Source organism: Mauremys mutica, chromosome 1 (assembly GCF_020497125.1).
Source record: "Mauremys mutica isolate MM-2020 ecotype Southern chromosome 1, ASM2049712v1, whole genome shotgun sequence".
Taxonomy (NCBI): domain Eukaryota; kingdom Metazoa; phylum Chordata; order Testudines; family Geoemydidae; genus Mauremys; species Mauremys mutica.
Window position 1 is genome coordinate 221,278,301 of NC_059072.1, and position 18,765 is coordinate 221,297,065.

Consider the following 18,765-nt stretch of genomic DNA (forward strand, 5'->3'; position numbering starts at 1 on the left):
GAGCATACCTCAACTTTGCCTGTGTTACTCCTATTGCTACGTAGATGTCTTCAGTCACATGCATCAGAGCAGTGCCCCAGCTTCAATCCAGGAGCAAAGCTGGGGTCTGGAAAATCATACATTTAACCTGAAATTACACGAAAATAAAAATTATTTGAAATGGTTAGTAAAATCTCAACGGAGGCTTTTAAAAAACTTTTACTATGTTTCAATTGATGGGATCTCCCTGTAACAAAGTGATATTTAGGGCCCTAATGAAGCTTTGTGGTCAGCATTTTCTATTGGGATGATGTGACCTTTGACTTTTCTTCAGAATGGCAGTTTACCAGCAGTGCTGACCAATCACAATCCATATTACTCAATCCCTCATTTGTATACAGATTGTGTTCATTTGAGACGCACATGCTGCTCACAAAGGGAGAAATGCGGTAACTCCAGAAATGGTGTGAGAATTCCTAAATGCACAGACTGCTTATAGCCCTTCATCTTTTCAGCATCTGAGTGAGTAGGATGTGCACCATCATATACTTGTTTCCCTGCTGGTGCTAGGTCCTTACAGAAATGGTAAGTAGGACAATATTGTTTATCCTCCAAAATCTACTCTTTATGGTTCTAAAACAGACTGATGACAACTATTTTACTTCTTTACAAGAGGATTGGACATTCCTTTATATAGATTAGTGAACCTGTGCTGTGAGGAAAGAAGGAATGCTAGTTTTTAATCCTAGTTTCTTACCTGTTTACGAGCATTTTACCTACCATTATCAGAACATTGTTGGCTCTCCTTGTCATACTGAGTCTTAGACCATGAAGGAACATTGAAGACAATAAAACAAATTCTTGAGCTACCTATAAATAACCCTCTTCCACTTGGATGTGTGCACATTTTCCCCAGTGTATCCATTGCCTCTTTAATGTGTGTACAGCACAAGATCATAGCATTGAGGAAAAATGGACAACAAGCAAACTAGACATTAAAAGAAATTAGTCCAGTACTGCCAATCCCAAAGGTTCAAAATTCATGAGTCAAACCCCCCAAAATCATGTTGGAGGTCTCTGTGTGTGCATGCACATGTGTGTGAGAGAGAGAAGATTATTGGTCTTTTTGGTCTTTTCGATTTTTGAACTGCCTCTGTCTGGCCTCAGTGTGTGTAAGACAGTTATTGATGCCAACTCTCTGAAATTTATTGAGTAAAGTGATTGTAGCTCTTACTGCAGGAGCTCTTACTCCTACATCTGCCAACTAGAGTTGCCAGTTTTGGTGGGACATATTCCTGGAGGTTTCATCACATGACAATCTTTAATTCCTGCAGACTTCAGGCCAATCCTGGAGGGCTGGCAACCCTACTTCCAACCCCCAAACCAGTCCTGTCCCCACCCAGTCCCCACATCAAATCTGCCCCCACATTAGCATGACAAGGTGGGTGAGGTAATATCTTTTATTAGACCAACTTCTGGTAAGAGAGAAAAGCTTTTGACTTCAGGAAGAAGAGCTCTGTGTAAGATCAAAAGCTTTTCTCTCTTACCATAAGAAGTTGGTCTAATAAAAGATATTACCTCACCCACCTTGTATCTCTAATATCCTGGGGCCAACATGGCTACAGCAACACTACAAACCACATTAGCATGTCACACCAATTCTGCCCGTATCTCAGCTCTCCATTCACATTAGTTCTGTGCCTCCAGGCCCCTCCATCAGTTCAACCCTGACATCAGTTTTACCCATCTCTCAGCCCCCTCACATAAATTCTGCCCTCAGATCAATTCAGTGTAAAATATGTAAACCATTTCAACAGTTTGTTCATTCAGTGTCTTTGTAAAATACTTTGGAATTTTGAACTGGTCACATTTTTTTTTAAATTTAAGCAAAGTAAATCCATTCTGGCTCTGTGTCATCTGTTGTATACCAGAAGAACATCTGTCACTCAGGCAGTACCAGCATTTGAGTCAGTACACAATGACACAGTTAATTTATCAAACAAATTGTTGCCAAAGCTCCACTGTGGGACAGTGCAGTTTAAACAATGTCCTTTTCACTAATGCCGGGCCAGTTCTGATATTCAGTTCCGGAACAACAGCAATGAGTTTGTTTCCCAGAGCATAACAAGTGCTGCAGAAAAAGGAACTGAGGGCTGCAGAAAAGAAAAACAGCTAGTCAGATTTGGGTCTTCATATGCTAAATGGCCTTATCACAGCAGATTAGTTGGAGCTGATCTTTAACCTCTCAAACAATTTGGCATGACCTTTGTTTTAAGTACAAGAAGTGGAAATTTCATTTTGTGCTCAAAGTAACACAAGGTCTGATCAAGGAGAGTGTGAAAGCTGCAAGGAGAAGTGTGAGAGAAGCAAGTTAAGGAAGATGGTAGGCTGCCAAAAACGCAGGACAGAGGAGGCAACTCAGGATATCTATGCACCCAAATTTCAACAAAAGGTGATTTAGATTTTTTTCATGTTTTTTTCTGAAAACTATAACAAACATACAGTTATGAATAGTAAAAATTAGGAATTATCATTGCAGCCTTAAGAAAAGCAAATAAAATCATTAATAAGAAATTTTTTTCATCAGCTCATCTTTATGTCTAGTTGTAGTATGTACTTGATCCTAATAAAGTATAGTATTATTGTAAGATAAATAGTTAAAATAATACTTCCTGGTTGAGGCATTGTACACCAAGTTTATACTTGTACATGTTAGAATCTCTTGAAAATGCAGGAGTAATATTTTAATAGAATGCAGGCAGATCATAAATTATAGCAGTGTTAGCAAATTTCACTGCCATACTTTGTTTAGAAATGTCTAACCATTATTTTATCACTTTTATATACTATATATCTTTTAATGCATGTCTATATATGCACATGCACACGCACACACATTCAGTGTGCATATAGTTCAATAATTCTTTTATTTCTTCTATGTATTGGTCTGAATTCAGTCTTGCTGTAACTCCATTATCATCAGGGTTTATACCAGGGATGAATTTGGCCCTTTGTAACTATTCCAGGAATGACTTATCAAACTGTGCTATTTATACCACATTGCAACATGACCTATTTAAACTAATGTAACCCTTAAAAATGAAACACTTCAAGGAATTTTTAGAAGAATACACCTTTAAAATGAGACTAGATGAAACAACAGGTTTCAGATAAGGATCCTGATGAGAAAGGTTTCCCCCCGTATATGTGCCACCTACTTAGGTGTTATGTTTGTTTCCAAAACACGTTATTTTTCATGTATAGTTAACTGATTGAATCACCAAAAAGAAGTGTGTATTTTTTCCATTTATGTTTGTGTAATATTCTGGTTAAACATCTATATTTAAACTGCAGCAATCTGCCTGTTTACTGGGTCTTCTGTCTGTTAGACACTGTCTTCATACTCCACTTTAAATCACCTGTTAGGGTCAGGCTGAAGAGAAATGGAAATTGAAGTGCAGACATGAAGCCTTAAAGCCATCAGATTCAAACAGTTCCTAATGCAGTAGGCTATGAAGCTGGAAGGTAAAGTTCAAGATGGCACGGTGGCAGACACAGCTTTTTTGTTTTATGGCCTGACTGCATTAGTGACACTGAAAGAGTCAAAGAAGAGTAAGTGAGCCTGATGAGAACACTTTTTGAAAACCACAGGCAGGCCAATTTCTTATTGCAGTGACATTAAACTAAATCAAAATAACTCCATTGACGTTAATGGAGTGACACTGGATTTACATCACTGTAACATAGCAGTTTTCAAACTTTTTGAGCTAAGCTCCCCACCCCTTTGAGATGCAATGTTTGGTTATACTCTCCAATACCTACACCTCCCCCCTCAGGTTTTTAGGGTGGCGGAAGATGAGTGTGATGGTCTCTGGGATCAGAGGCAGCACTGGGCATGGAGGCACTGATACTGACCCAGAGGCTGGGTGGCCCACTGTGAGTCAGGGGGTGGACGTAGCTCTCCTTCCCCCCAGAACGTTGCTCTGTGCCCCCCTCACGGGGCATGCCCCATAGTTTGAAAACCTCTGCTGTAACAGATATCAGAATCTGGCTACCTGCCTATTTAAAACCCTATTCCCATCCAAACCGAGAAGAAAAATACAAAATATTATAATATAAATTAAATAGGGAAGACAAGCCAGAGCAAACTCACTGAGAATGAACCTTTACATTATTATAATGTCTAACAATTAATTCTGGTGCCAGTGGCTTTCAAAGCATGTAGTTATTGCCACAGCATGAAAGTCTCTGTTTTAACCACTTTCAGCACTCTCACTCTACAGTTTCACAAAAATGAATAATGAATATATAAGCAGCACATTATTGCAGAGAGCCTGTTACAATCCAAGCCCTGGCTGAAGTTCAAATACACACCCACTGGTGAACTAGAAATAGATGCAAGTTCTGAGCTAGCTCAGTATCTGTGTGTTCACTAATTCAAGTTTTTTCAGTAGATAAAAGGAGATCATCATGATAAAACATAGTTTCAAATAACATAACATTTCAAATAATTAGTAACTTACTACTAAACACACTAAGGCTCCAGTCTTGCCATTAGATTTGTGTGTGTGGACTATCATACCCTTGTAGATCTTATTGCAGAATCAGGGTCTAATTTATCAAAACAAAAACTTAAACACTGAATTGCTTTCACCATTTATATTTGGTTACTCTTTTGCATTTCAATCAGTTTGGACAGTGAAACTACACAAGCCAAATTTCATTCTTGTCTATAGTCACTTGAACTTTCTAGTTCATACATAGAGATATTGGTATTTTTAACAACATTTGGCCTAATGACAATAGATTATTATTGTATTTATTCAAAAATTCTCCTCATGCTAAAACTGGAAAAAGAAAATGATGAATCCCACTCCACCTTTCCCTCTGCTTGCCAAACATTATTTATAACCTCCCCTTCACACTTTAGCTAGGCTTGCAAACCCCTTCATATGTCTGTCTTCCTCCCTTCCCATTAGGATCATGGTTTGCTTTATCCACATTGTATCAGTCTCTTGCTGCAGCCTTTTCTTTGTGAAACTGTCTTCCCAACGTGGCTGTGCTCTAGGGTAGTGTCTTGGACCATGTTTGTTTTGTTTTTTATTCTATTCTCAGGTTCCCCATGCCCTCTCTTGATGTTTAGAGAAGACTATTTCTGCAAACTCTAGGGCGTAACTCCTTTGATTTGTCCGAAGATGAGATGTACCAGTGTGGCATACCAGCCCATATTAGCTCACTTCAAATACAGATGTATTAATTACATTAAATTCACAAAAATACCAACACTGTGTTTGTACATGAGAGCCAGGAAGTGAAAATTGTCTAGTTTCATTGTCCATTCTGAGTAAAATGCAAAAAATAAACTATGAAAATAGGCCTGGAACTTTCATGAAGTTACTGTGAATATGCTTGGATGAGGCCAGCAAAGCGTTATTAAAATAATATATCATCAGTGTAGAGGGTTATAATGTTGCTTGCATACTTAAAGCATAGTGTTGGATAGGAATGTATATTAGGCTAAAATTTTGTCTTACATTTAGTATTTGTGAGCTGGAAATTGTACTATATTTCTTCCCATCTCCCACAGCACCACTATATAGTAGAAGTAGACAGTCTCTTGTGCTCTACCTTTGGCCTTGTCTACGCACAAAGTTGAGAAGCTCAGGCCTTTCTGTTCACTGAATGAGGCAAAGTTTTGTGGAAACATAGTATAGTTCCATACATAACATAGTATTGATCATGTAATTAAAAACTATCATAATACATACTCACAGTGGAGCCAAGTTAAGGTTGTACAGGCAGCCTTAATTCTGGCATTTCCTAACTTTTTTGGGTGCTTGACTTTGCAACCTTAATAAATTTCCTTTTAGCATAGCTTTTAGTTTGTAGTTTATTAAACTGTAAGCTGAGAAAAAAAGCTTTCATGCCATCATATTGACGCTATCTGGTTCTTCAGCTGGGTTAGAACATTTATATCCACCACACAGACCTTTGCCACATGGGCAACAGGAGTAACTGATAGCAATAGTAGGTTGTCATCTGCTAAGTGGACCACCACTAGAAAAGGAAGAGGAACACACTTAGCCAGTAGTTTTCACAAATATATTCAGATAGCAGATGCATGCTGAGACTCAGGAATCCTGGATTCCATTCCAGGCTCTGTGGTGAAGTGGGCACAGACTCTTCTGCCCAGGTCCCCCAAGTTTGACTCCTTCTGCCCCATCCCCTAAAACCTGTCCCTGTCCCATTCCTGTCTCTTCTTTGTTCTCAATTCCAATGCCCAGCCCTACCCCAGGTCAGAGCAGCTCTTTGGGAATGACACACACACAGTCCAATCAGCACTAGGAGCTATGAAAGTCTCAATCATACTCATTAAGATTGAACTGTTAAGAGATTTTAGCAGCTAAAACCTAACAAATCTCTACTGAGCATGTACAAATAGTGACTTTTCAAAGGTTTATAAGTTGCCCAAATTTGGGTGGATTTGCGGGAGGATGGCAAAAGATACCTCCCTGACACAGATGCCACTCCCCCTACCAAATTTTGAGTCTTTGCTCCAAAGCAGGGGGGGGGTCCAAGAGCATTTGAAAGAAAAGGTCTCCAGAATTATTTAACATGGGTAAACCAACATATTAGATCCTAGCCTTGTTCTTGGAAACTGCTAAATCATTTTAGCTGAAATTTTTCAGAAATACTGAGCCTGATGCAGACACCAGGCTTGGGAAATTTCAGCCCAAATGATTAAAGATTGGAAAAATTATAAGCAACTGAAAACAGGGTCTTATAATAGAAAGTGTCAGGTAACCTTAATAATAGTCTGTGCTATTTAGATTTTATGAATATAGTTGTTGATCCTTTGAGTTCAAAGATGACCATAACATCACTGATTGATTTGGTTTTGTGAACACCTGAGTGGATGATCAGGCCAATTTGAGCTTTGAATTATCTGTGGCACACTGAATAAGAGATGCCACTATGGGTTACTTGATTAATAGCAGACATGCTGCTGCTCTGAGATTCACGCTGCTGGCACTTCTGCTCTGCCTCAGTATTTCTCCTCTGCTCATAGACTGTAGCTCCAATATAGATGAGACTTCACTAGGTAGAACGATCATGAGTGAGATATTCCCAAAACTGTGTCAATGTTGAAACGCCTCCAGGATAATTTGAGGGAGTCTTTGAAAGGTTTCCTCTGGCCTCTCTGAAAGTGCTTTCCCTCCATTAGCTCACCACAAAAGATCTTCTCTGACAGTCACTCAACTGACATTCTGGTGACATGGCCTGCCCATCTCATCTGTGATTTCATACACACACACACACGTTTTTTAAATAAGAAATTTATCTATTTTCTTCTCAGGTTATTTCACAAGTTTATAACAGTAAGTAAGCAAGTTTTATGTGAGCATCACAGCAAAGATGGCCCTTCAGAGGGGAACTTGAATGCAGCAGGGATAGGATCCTTTCAGATGCACCCAGAAAGTGCACACATCTGGGGTGGTTAGAAGAAGGTATGGAGACATTTGTATGAAAATCTGAGAAATGGCCAACCAAAGGCTGGCATCATTAGTGGAGCAATTGGTGTTTGGGGGTGATTCTGAACAGGGCCAGGTGCATAAGTAGGGAGGGACAAGTTGTAGAGGGAAAGAGCTTTGAAGATAGACTCAAGAAGCTTGAACTTGAGACAGTGGAGGAGGAGAATGCAGCAAACAGTCTGAAAATGGGTGGGGGAGAAAATGATCAATACTATGGACAAGGAAGGCAATTTTTGCAATAGCATTTTGTGTAGATTTGAAGTAGCTGATGTGCATGTCAGGGAAGCCAGAGAGGAGGAGGTAATATTAATAAAAAGAAGACATAATGAGGGTCTGGATGTGAGCTTTCACTGAAGGGATACAGAGAAAAGAATGGATTTTAGCAATGTTGAGGAGGAATAAGCAATAGAATTTAGACACGAAGAAGAAATTGTTGTTCTTCAAACCCAATAGGGAGGTAAAGGCTCTAATTTAACTCTTCTTAAGGCCTCCAATTTTGGAAATGTTGAAATGCTGTGTTATAAATTTCTGGTGTGCAGCTCTAGTATTAACTTGGGGCCAAATTCTGAAGCCAACGGGGTAGTTGTACATGTGTGTATAATTTGTACCCATGTCTTTGGTTCTATGGCCTATTAACAGCTAGCTGAGTTCATCAAAATGCTTCATAGTCTCATCCCTGGGCATTCAACAGATGAATCTGACTACAGAAATGTTTTTTTGGCAATCTGTCCTTCCTTGACAACCAGATAAGTGAAAACCTGCTTGTTAAAATTAGCAAAGAGAATCAAGCCAGCCACTCAGCTAATGACAGAAATGGTAGGTCTACTTGGTCTTAACACTAATTGGTCAGCTATTTATGTATCTAACAGAAGTGCAAGTGTAAGATACAAACTGTTATCCTCTTGGGAGGAAATCCACTATCATTGCTCATCAACTGGAACTTTGTTCCAAATTAGTTTACAAAAGCAGTGCATATAAAGCCCAATCCACTTGGGGGGAAGCGGGAAATGGGGGGAATAGGGATCCGTAGAGAGGCCATAGCATAGGGGAGGGAGAATATGGGATCCTGATATGGCAGGAGAGAGGAGTAGGGTGCGCGCACACACACACACACCCTGGCTGGTGAGTTTGGGACCATGGTATGGAGGAAGGGGAAATAGGGATGCACGCAGATCCCTTGGCATTGGTAGAATGGGGGACTCTGCAGTAGGAGGAATGGGGGCACACAGAGCTCTTGGCATGATGAGAGGGAGATTGGGGAATCCTGATCTGAGTGGAAGGAAGTACACACAGAGCCATTGGGGATGGAAGAATGAGGAACCCTTATATGGGGGAAGAAGTAATGGGTGGCACACACAACTACTGGCAGGGGCAGATTGGGAAACCTTGGTGTGGGGAAAAGAGGTAATGGGGGATATGGAGGAAAGTGGGAAATGGGGTCACACACAGAACCCCTGGCTGGGAGAGACTGGTAGATCTGGTACATTGGAGAAAGGGAAGAATGGGGGAACATATTGCCCCTGGTATGGGGGAAAAGGAGAATAGGGGGCACACAGAACTTTTGGTCTGGGGGAAGGGGTGGGGGGTAACACTGAGTCATTTAAATCTAGGTGAATAGGAAAATGACACATGAGAGCTTGTGTGTTTTCGGGGTGGGTGGGAGTGGAGAGGAAGTGAAGAGCCCCTGGTGTGTGCAATGAGTTTGGCCTACAAAAACCAGAGTGCATGATCCCCTGCCATAGCAAAGTTCTTCATGTAACTTCTGCAAAATGTGTATTAAAGGGCCACTATTAAAAGCCCCTGTTTTCAGGAGTTTATGACTGTGATAATTCACCTTGCGATAAAGTTATTTGTACAAAGTGTAGATGTCTATACATTTAAATTATGTAATTAGAAGTAAATTAAATCTTACAGGCTTTGTGCCTTCTGACCATACCTAGTTCACTATGTATTTAAAAATATGTTTTCAGGTAAATGGGAACACTGGAAAATAAGCAAACTTTATATACACACATGTTTTGTCACATGCACTGAGTCCAGTGGGATTGTACTGGTGCAAATGACTGGAAATTGATCAATGGCCCTGTTGTTGATGCAAAAGAAGGAATAGAACCCAACTCACTCTCCTAGCTGTGGTAGCTGTACAGAGCTAACAGGAGTAAAAAGCCATAAAAATCTTATTTTGTCACTAAAGTCAGCAGATATGACTCAGAAGCAAATCTGTTGAGTAGGCAGGTGCTGTTTTTACATTAACTTTCCCGAGTAGACTCACATTTCTCAAAAGCCATAAACATGAATATATAAAACAAGAACTCAAGTATATGTACTACCAAATCTCCATTAAAAATGATATCCAGGTTGTAACAAACAAAACTCACTAACTCATAGAAGACTGCTATTCTACCTTTACTGTTGTTCCCTTTCTTCCCCCATGATGTGAGTTCCTCTTAACTTGGAATTTCCTGACTTCTTAATTTAGGTCAGAATATTATTTTAAAATAATGAAAATGCCACCCTTTGTTGTCCAGGGGGTAGACTAAGCACTGTGAGAAAATCACTTTGTTTTGTGACCTAAAGCAAATCAGTCAGGACCCAATTCACTAAAGCATCATGTTGAGGACAGCACTAAAATACATGATTAAAAGCAAGCATGTGCATAAGTTCTGTCCTGGACTGCAACATTAACTGCTCTCTCCCAGACTGGCCCCCATGCAGTCAATGGGACTACTCACATGAGCAAATGTATGCACATGCTTAAATGCTTTTTGGGATCAGGACCATTATCAATATGTAAAATGGGTATAGTATTATCTACCTCAGAAGTGTTTTATGAGGTCTAAATAATGTTTATAAATCACATATAAATCTTTGGATGAAGTGCTTATAGAAAAGTCTGACCGAATTTAATATGGTAGCCTTTTTACGGGTCCTTTAAGTCTAGAGAATTTATAGAAATTTGTATCCCTTCTATAGAATGACTCAAAAAGTCTATAGAAAGGATGTCAAGCTATATACAATTCTATATATTTTAGAATATTTTCTAAAGAACCCTATCATATTTCTATAGAACCTTAATGATTTAACCTTATTAAATTTAATAAAGGCATTTCCATAAAAAAGCCTTTATTAAAGGGCAACATATGCTTATTAATTATTTTTTCTGTTCAGACAAATGGCAAAATATTTTAATCAAGATTTTTCCCCCAAACTTGGATATACAATGAGCAGCAGCACTTCTATCTTGCATCATTGGTATAGTTTAGAGAGGCTGTAGTATTACTGCAAGAGAGAACCATTATTCTTTAATGCTGCCATAAGATGAAAAAATAGCTGTACTGTAAACTGTAAATCAGAATGTGGACAAGCTTTAATATGCAGACCTTAAATGAAATAAGAGTATAATTTACCCTTCCCTGCACAATGCTAGAGTAATGGACTTTGCACAGTTAACTAAAGAGGAGCATGAAAAGAAGAAGAAATTTACATTGCCAACTCACACACAGCCATTGAGCTGGAAGAATAGCTACATCCCCTCAGCATTCCCTAATGGGGAGGGGTTTGGACCACTGGGTCCAGCTGAGTATACATCAAGTGGTACTCCCACCTCTGCCAGTTATTCTCTCCACACTGGTCTTTTAAGAGCTGACATGCCTGGAAAAGTTGGCCGAGGACGGCTTTATGTCGACACTCTGCCCAAGTGCCAACCTTACTCAGCCCAACTGTGTGATGTGGAAAGTAAATGCAGGGCCCTTCACATCTGGGTGAATATTACCCTAAAAAGCACTGCATTTGTTTCTTAAGGAAATGAATAACAAATTACGGTCATGGTGCTTCATTAATCATGTTTTTAATTATTTCTCCCGAGAATGTCTTTAATAGTGTGTGGCAACTTAATTACAAGAGAAAAGATTCAGCAAGGGGGTTTAGTGACATCAAAAACAAAAAACCCAAAACAAAAACAAAACATGTTTTGCCTCGTTCAGAGTTTGCCTCTTTTTAATGTGTTTTCTCCTTTCTTTCCCCAATCCAGTCTCTCCCTTGCACTCTTTTTGCATCTTCTCCCTTTTACATGCCCTTTCTCATCTCCTCTTCTTCATCCCCACCTCCCACTCTCTTTTGAAGAGTTCCTCTTTTCCTCTTCTCTACTGCCTGTGCCATGTCTGATATGACATTTTAAATCAAGCTGCCTATTTATGAAGAACGATTGTGAGTCATGGTTCTCTTATAGTTCATCATGGTGTCAGCTCACTTTAATTTCCATTTTCCTTTATTAAGTTTGAATTGGAGCAACAAAATCTTCAAATTATGTTTTAAATAAAAGTTAAACGTAGCCACCATGGCTAAGTGCTACTGAAAGCCACATCTTTCAGCCTATTACATTTCAAGCCAACCAATGTATTCTCTTCATTACAAAAGCACCAACTCAAAGTTATTCTGACATTACTGCTGTGTACAACAAGTCTGAGAAAATCTGGTATATCAGTAGTGAAAACCCATAACCTATGTGTCATAAAATGGCCGTACAGGATGACTAAAGAACAAGTCAATTCTTAAGAAGACACTGTCCAGATTCCTACCCTAATCACATGGGGTTAAGGGTTTAATTTGTATTTTGCTGTGGTAAAAATACTTGGTTATATTTTGGACTGAGGGCACATTTTGGATCAAAGGTCTAATCCCTAAAACTGTGCCACTTTCTGTGTATCTATAACACAAATACTTTTTGTAGAATACTAAATAAATTTCCTTTATATCAAAATAGCAATTTTAGTTGTATTACTGAAAACTACAAGCACATATAATGATTAGACTTTTCCACATAAAGTGAAAAAAGCACATACATACATCAAAGCAGGAAAGAAATCTACAACTATGGATGTAGGGGCTTAGAACGGTTCCTCTCTGTCTGCATCAGAGGGAGGCCACTATGCCTCACTATGCCACTTAACAGCTGAGGGCCAATCAACAGGGGTTTAACACTGTAAATCAGTAAGGAGTCTATAGCCAGCTCTCTGATTGGGCCAGGCAGCAAACACAGCCAGACTCAAGCCCTCTGGGCAGAGCCGAGCAATATTAAGTAGTCAGGCTCAAGCCCTCTGGCTGGAGCAGAGCAAAAGTAGTCTTTAGCAGACAGTAAACAGTTAGGCTCAAGCCCCCTGGGTAGGGCAGAGAAGAAGCAATCTATGGCCGAGCTCCCTGGCTGGGGTAGACAGCAAACGAATACAGGCCATGTGGCCTAAGGTGGAAGGCTGCCATCTGAGGGGTTGGTTTGGCAGCTGGGGGTAGGGAGACCTGGGCCCACACTACTCTACCGGCTCTCAGCCCAGGGCCCTAACAGTGGCGGGATTCCCTGCCACTGGGTTAGTGGGGATGCTGCCAAAACATGCTGACTGTAGTTTCAGCAAACGCAACTGGACTAATGTCTGGTTCCCCTAGGCTACTTCCTACCCCTACCTACTCATAGGGCTTCATTCCTCATGGGGACTCGGGCTCCTGGGGACTCGGCAGTTCCAGCAGCTCCTTGGGGTATTCACCAGGTAGCAGCACCTCCTCGTGTTCCTCCAGAGGCATGGTTGATACAGTTCAGTCCCTGGTTCAGGGGCCAGCAGCAAGGAAGCAGTGTCTGACTCTGTAACTGGCTCTTCCTCAACTGAGCGGGAGGCCTGGCCTCTTATACTTCCTGTTCCACCCTCTGCTTCCAGCACAAAGGGCAGGCCCAGCATGGCTCCACCCACTAGGGGGCAGGAAGTGGTTCCTCAGTGTCTGTGTCAGAGGAAGGCCAATTCACCTTTCTACAATGGATAATAAATGCCAATATCACATATTCAATACATCCTTATAAATGGTCTAAGTACACGTGTCAGGAACTACAAAAAAATATATTCAGTTAGTGGGAGAAGTAAACAAACATATTAATCAAAGATTCTACTACAGACTCCATTACTAGCTCAATGAAGGACAAGCCATTCTCTGTTTATCAGATTTCTCATTCTCTCTCTGTACTAAGTGCACCTGGTGGTCTGAATTGTAACAATTAGAATTTGTATCCTGAGTCATTTGACTTTGGAGAGGTACCATAGCCTGAAATCATGTAAGAGATATAAGTTGACTGTTTTTCCTCTAAAATGTCAGAGAGAGAGTGGCAGTAGATTTTTGCTTTCAAGCTACCTTCAAAGTCCAACTCTCAAATCCCTTTAGTAAAACATAGCTTTGCAGATTTTAGTGGTGTGCTAGGGAGCAAGTTTCAAACATTTACAACTGTGTGCAGTGCTTACTACCATGAGTGGCTGTGGCTAGATGAGCAGGTCTAGATAACATGGTGTTAAAAATATTAGTAGTCAGTCTTTGTTTGCACTTCCACAAAGAATAGCAAAAAGGGAGCTCTATCAGTAATTAATCACCAGTGGACAAAGCCACTGAAGACACTGGAAATACAGTAGTAAGAACTATGCAATATGGTAAGTGTTAGCATGAACAGGACCGGATAACTGGTCCCTCTCTATATCTATTTTTCACTAATTGATTCCGCATGTAGTTTCCACTTGGAGGAGCTGTCCTTTCAGCACCAAAGAACTACAAAGACATAAGTCAAGAAAGAACAGCAAAGCCACATAAGACTGGGTGAATTAAGACTCTCTCTATATAAACAGCATTACTGTGTCAGTAGTACACATCCTCGGCAACACAGAATGCTGTATAGGTCACTGATCTTTAGTTAACAGGTATATCAAGCTGTTAATTGCCTTGTGATTTCAATTTAGAAAAGCAATACTTTGCACTTTTATAGTGCAATAAAGAAAAAGATCTCAGAGTAAAGTATTATTAGCCCACTTTATCGTGAAAATTGAAGCAGATATAGGTTAGGTAACTTGCCCCTGTCACATGGGAGGCTAATGGCAGAGTCAGGACAGTTGTCTGACTCCCAGTCTTACACCCTGTGCATGGACAGTAGCAGTGCAAGCTTCACCGCATCACCTTACCATTGTGTCTCAGCCAGGACTTTAAGGAATCACCTAGACTCTAGAGTAAGCTTTTACATGCATATCTGGTATCTGTATGTAACAATTTGTAATTGTGCCTGCTGCAAGTATGGGTTTTGTATGTGCAATAAATGCACAGATTTTTGCACATGCATCTTAGTCCCCATATATAAAAATGTGGTCCTCAGTTTTTGTCTATAAATCTCCATCCAACAGAGTGCAATACTAATTAAAGCTTGGTTACATGCAAAAAATGTGTACATTTCTCCATTAATCATGTCAAATGGGGGTATAATTTGGGAGAATTTTAATATGTATCTTGGGAAGGGGAGTTGTCTGATATGTAGAGTGCAACTGTGTTTGTTCACATTAACAAAAGTCCTATAGTGCTAAATAACCCCTCCTTCCAAAAGTTCTGGTGCTGTGTGTATCATCTATTGTCAATACAGCACATACATCAGATGGAGTGGTACTATGGTGACAGTAACCAACCAGAAGACATCATGCAAATGAGAATACTGTATCCCACACCAGCTGCTCTGTTGCTGACTGGTTGTTATAGTGATAAACTAAGGCCTTGCCTCTTCGCTTCTCCTTGAAAGAAAAACCTTTAATTCCTCAAGGGAATGGAGAGAGAAGAAAGGTGAGGGTGGGGGAGGGAATTACATGACAAAGAAAAACATTATCTGGCTGCAAAGAGAACAGCAGAGAGGGCATCGCGGAGAAAAACAAACATTCACTGGCCATGCCAGTGCTCACCACCGATGCTGAGTCAGAAACAGGTATCCCAAAATCCCTTTCTAATGAGCTTCTTTCAGAAACCATGGAGGAGATAGAACACACATGCCCTCAGCCTCGGTTGGTAAGTAAAGCCAAAGATGCATGTATTTGTCCCCGAAGAGCTCTTTGCCTTATTAGAATGTAAAGGAATCAATTGTTCAAAGATTTAACATGTAAATATGAATTCAACTGCAGCCTAACCTATCTCAGCTGATTATGCTTAGGGTCTGCACTGGGAGAACTTGGATTACAAAAAACTATTGTGCCAGCTGTGGAAAAAATACAGACTATTTAGGATTATTGTGGTTTTTTTCTGTGAGGAAGAGGTTAATATTCTGTTATGGCAGGTCTCTTTCTATAACAATGTCGGAAAATGTAAAAATGGCATTTTTCTTTAGCCTTTCTTAGGTTCGGATTTACAGCAAGGCTGTTCATTGTATCCTCGCCTGTTCTTTGTCTTTGTGCTGACTTTGGGAAATAAAATGACAGATAAGCAGAATTGCCACATCCCTGAATAAAAGACAGTGAATTAAGGATGCATGTGGGGGAAAAATGATATGGCAAGATCACTCACATTTCTAAAAGGTTCTAATGAGATTTCCAGTGTACACTTCCATGATTTCACTTCAGGTATAGAAAGCATGTGACTCAGGAAAGCTGCATTAAAAGAAGAGCTGCAGATCTTAAATAATTAGTGTATGACAACAGTGCATTCAGAGAAGCTGGCTGCACATACGGTAGAGAATTCCTTTATCGCTGTATGTCTGATGTATTGCATTAAAAACCCTCTTCCACCATCAGTGTTCAGTTTCACTCCCAGGGTTCTGCAGGTTCATTCTGCATCAGGCAGGATTCAGCTCTTTAACAAATAAGACAAGATAATGAGGTGTTACTGGCTGCTTTTCTAAAGTCATAAAGAACTTTGGAGTGCAGGCTTCTAATGAGATTTAGGGCTCTAAATTATAGTAAATGCCACCAATCCTTTATATCTGAGAGGGGAGCTTGCCAATTGATTACAAGAGGCTGTTTGAAGGGGAAGCCTGGAGAAATGGGACTGAGGGGGGGGGGAAGGTGTGTGATAATAAAACAAATTGTTAGTCTTTGACTGAAGGTGACAAAAGGCTCATCCAGGCAACCCAGGCCACTTCACAGTCAAACAAGCACAGGCTCCATTCGGGGTGCTGCAGCCTAAGTGTAAACATCCTAGAGCTGTGTATTTTCATGTGCTAATCTTTCTTACATTTGGAATGTTTTTATTGTTGTTCTGCATTTAAGATTGTCTGGTTTATTATTCTAGATAAGGGTAATTGTTAACTTTTCCCTATATGTGTTACCACAAGGCATGGATAATGATGATACATATGAAAGAAGCCTGAGAAATGGATATCAATAAGGTGTGACACTATGACTTATGCAATAGTTTGGCACTGGAAATGAGATCATTTGCCACCAAAATTAAATCACAACCTTAACTAAAACAATTGAAAAAAATCCAACTTCAATAATTACATTTAACATTATATTTCAAATATTATACTGTTCTGACAAATAGCAACAGTTGCTGGAGTTGGCCTAAATTAACATTTTCCACTAGCTCTTCTTATAATTAACTAACAACTTTAAAAAAAAACCTGTTAATGGAAAGGCTTTGGGTGGGTTTTTGTTAATGTTTGTACTGCACTGTGTTTACTAATGCTGTTTGTTAAGGTTTTTCTTCCACATAATACATTACATCCCTTTTGAATACATTACATCCCTTCTATCCTGCCACATAAAAAGAATTTAAAGGAAGAAATGTCAGTGTGAAGCAGGTATTTACAGTATCAGTCATTCCAGCAGAATTCCTATGGAAATGAAGGTGGCAACCAAAATACATGAATAAAACAGGAACTCATAATGATCTGTTTTAGAGCTTCATGAATATTAATAAATCAGTAATGACAATAGAGACACTTGGAATAAAGATTTATAGAAAACTCGTACTTCCAAGATGAGATTGTGGGACTAAATATCTGCCTTACCTCCATACTTGCTGAAAGAAATGTGCCAGTGTTGAAATAGAGGAGAAGTCAGAATATTTAAGAATACAATATACTCCACCTAATAGTGAATGGTCCTGAATATTTAAGAATGCAGTCCACTATCCCCATGATAGTGAATGGTCCTGACTGCTGCTTAATCAGAACTCTTTTGGCAAAAGTGTGTCTTAAAGTGGAAACATTGATAGCCAATGGCCAGAAGGGTTAAATGGAACTTAACAGAGTAATAAAAGGCTTGAATTTCTAAGCTTTGTTCTTTATGTACAAAAATGATAAAGATTAAAAGAACTAATAAAGATCAACTAAAGATGGAAAGTAGTGTATATGTGACCAGATCCTTATCTGGTATAAGTCACCATAGCTCCATTGAAAACTATGGAACTATGCCACTATATCAACTGAGGATTTAGTCCATTATTCTTATTCAGCACAGTGCTTGATTTCATTTTAAGTCTTTTCAGATTTTTTAAATAGCCTCTTCTCTTAGTTGCTGAACCAACTCCTTTGAAGTCAATGGGAGTTGGGTTAGATCATTAATTGGGACAGCAACTTAACTGGGATACAAGGCTCTGTACTGGGGAGTCCTAATTAAAAGAACTTTACTATAATTCTATTACACTGTATTTTAATTTGTTACCAGGCAATTATGTAATACTGGTGAGCTGAGTTTGTGTTATTTACAAATGATTTTTTTTTCATGCAGCTGGGTGGTCATTATGTTGGTCTGAGAGTAACGAATAGTCAGCATGCCCTGAACTTTTTGTATAGGCAGTTTAAAAAACAAACAAACAATTTTAAAAATCTAAATATACATATTCAAAATTAGATCAAATAACATGAAATGCTTGAAGAAAGTGTCCATTAATTAATAATGAAACTTTGCATAGGTCAATACATATTTTCACAAAAGCAATAGGAGTTAGTAGGACTTCATAAATGGATATTTTGTATAGTAGATATCTACTGTTATTGGCTTTTTAATTAAAAAAAAGAATTGCTTATTTGGTTCCCCAAAACAGCAAATATTTTAATTAATATCTGTCACAATGTAAATATTTCTTTTTCAGTCAGTCAATCCCTCTGACTTTATGTCATGGAGGCTGCCATCTTGGCACGGAGTGTCACAGTAGGATTAAAGGAAACTTCTGTGTCCTTCAGTGAATGAGGAAAGCAGGAGACACTGAAGTCAGTTTTCAGGTAAGTTTCAATGTGTATTGAAATATGAGTTTTTCCTATATATAGCACTGTTTTTATTTAAATTGCTATGACTTTCTTTTTTTTCCAGGCACTGTCTGGGATTTTTGAACTGAAAAAAGCCAGTCAGAGGCTCCACTAAGAATTCATATTGAAGTAGATACTCCCTGTTCCATCCTTCCCTCTAACTTTGCCTACTCTGTGTTCCCTATTTTCATGCATCTGCCTGCCAATTAATAGCTCCGTTCTTCACACCCCTTC

The 18,765-nt window shown here is 39.3% G+C and overlaps 1 protein-coding gene across 1 annotated transcript in view; it reads left to right on the top strand.

Moving 5' to 3' along the window:
* Nucleotides 1-15,059: 15,059 nt before the first annotated feature.
* The window catches only part of PCYT1B (phosphate cytidylyltransferase 1B, choline), a 44,026-nt gene continuing 40,320 nt past the window's right edge, over nt 15,060-18,765 (top strand). The window contains exon 1 of the mRNA XM_044980889.1: nt 15,060-15,353. Coding sequence (XP_044836824.1) covers nt 15,237-15,353 — 117 coding nt within the window. The 5' untranslated portion in view covers nt 15,060-15,236. The remainder of the gene's footprint in view (nt 15,354-18,765) is intronic.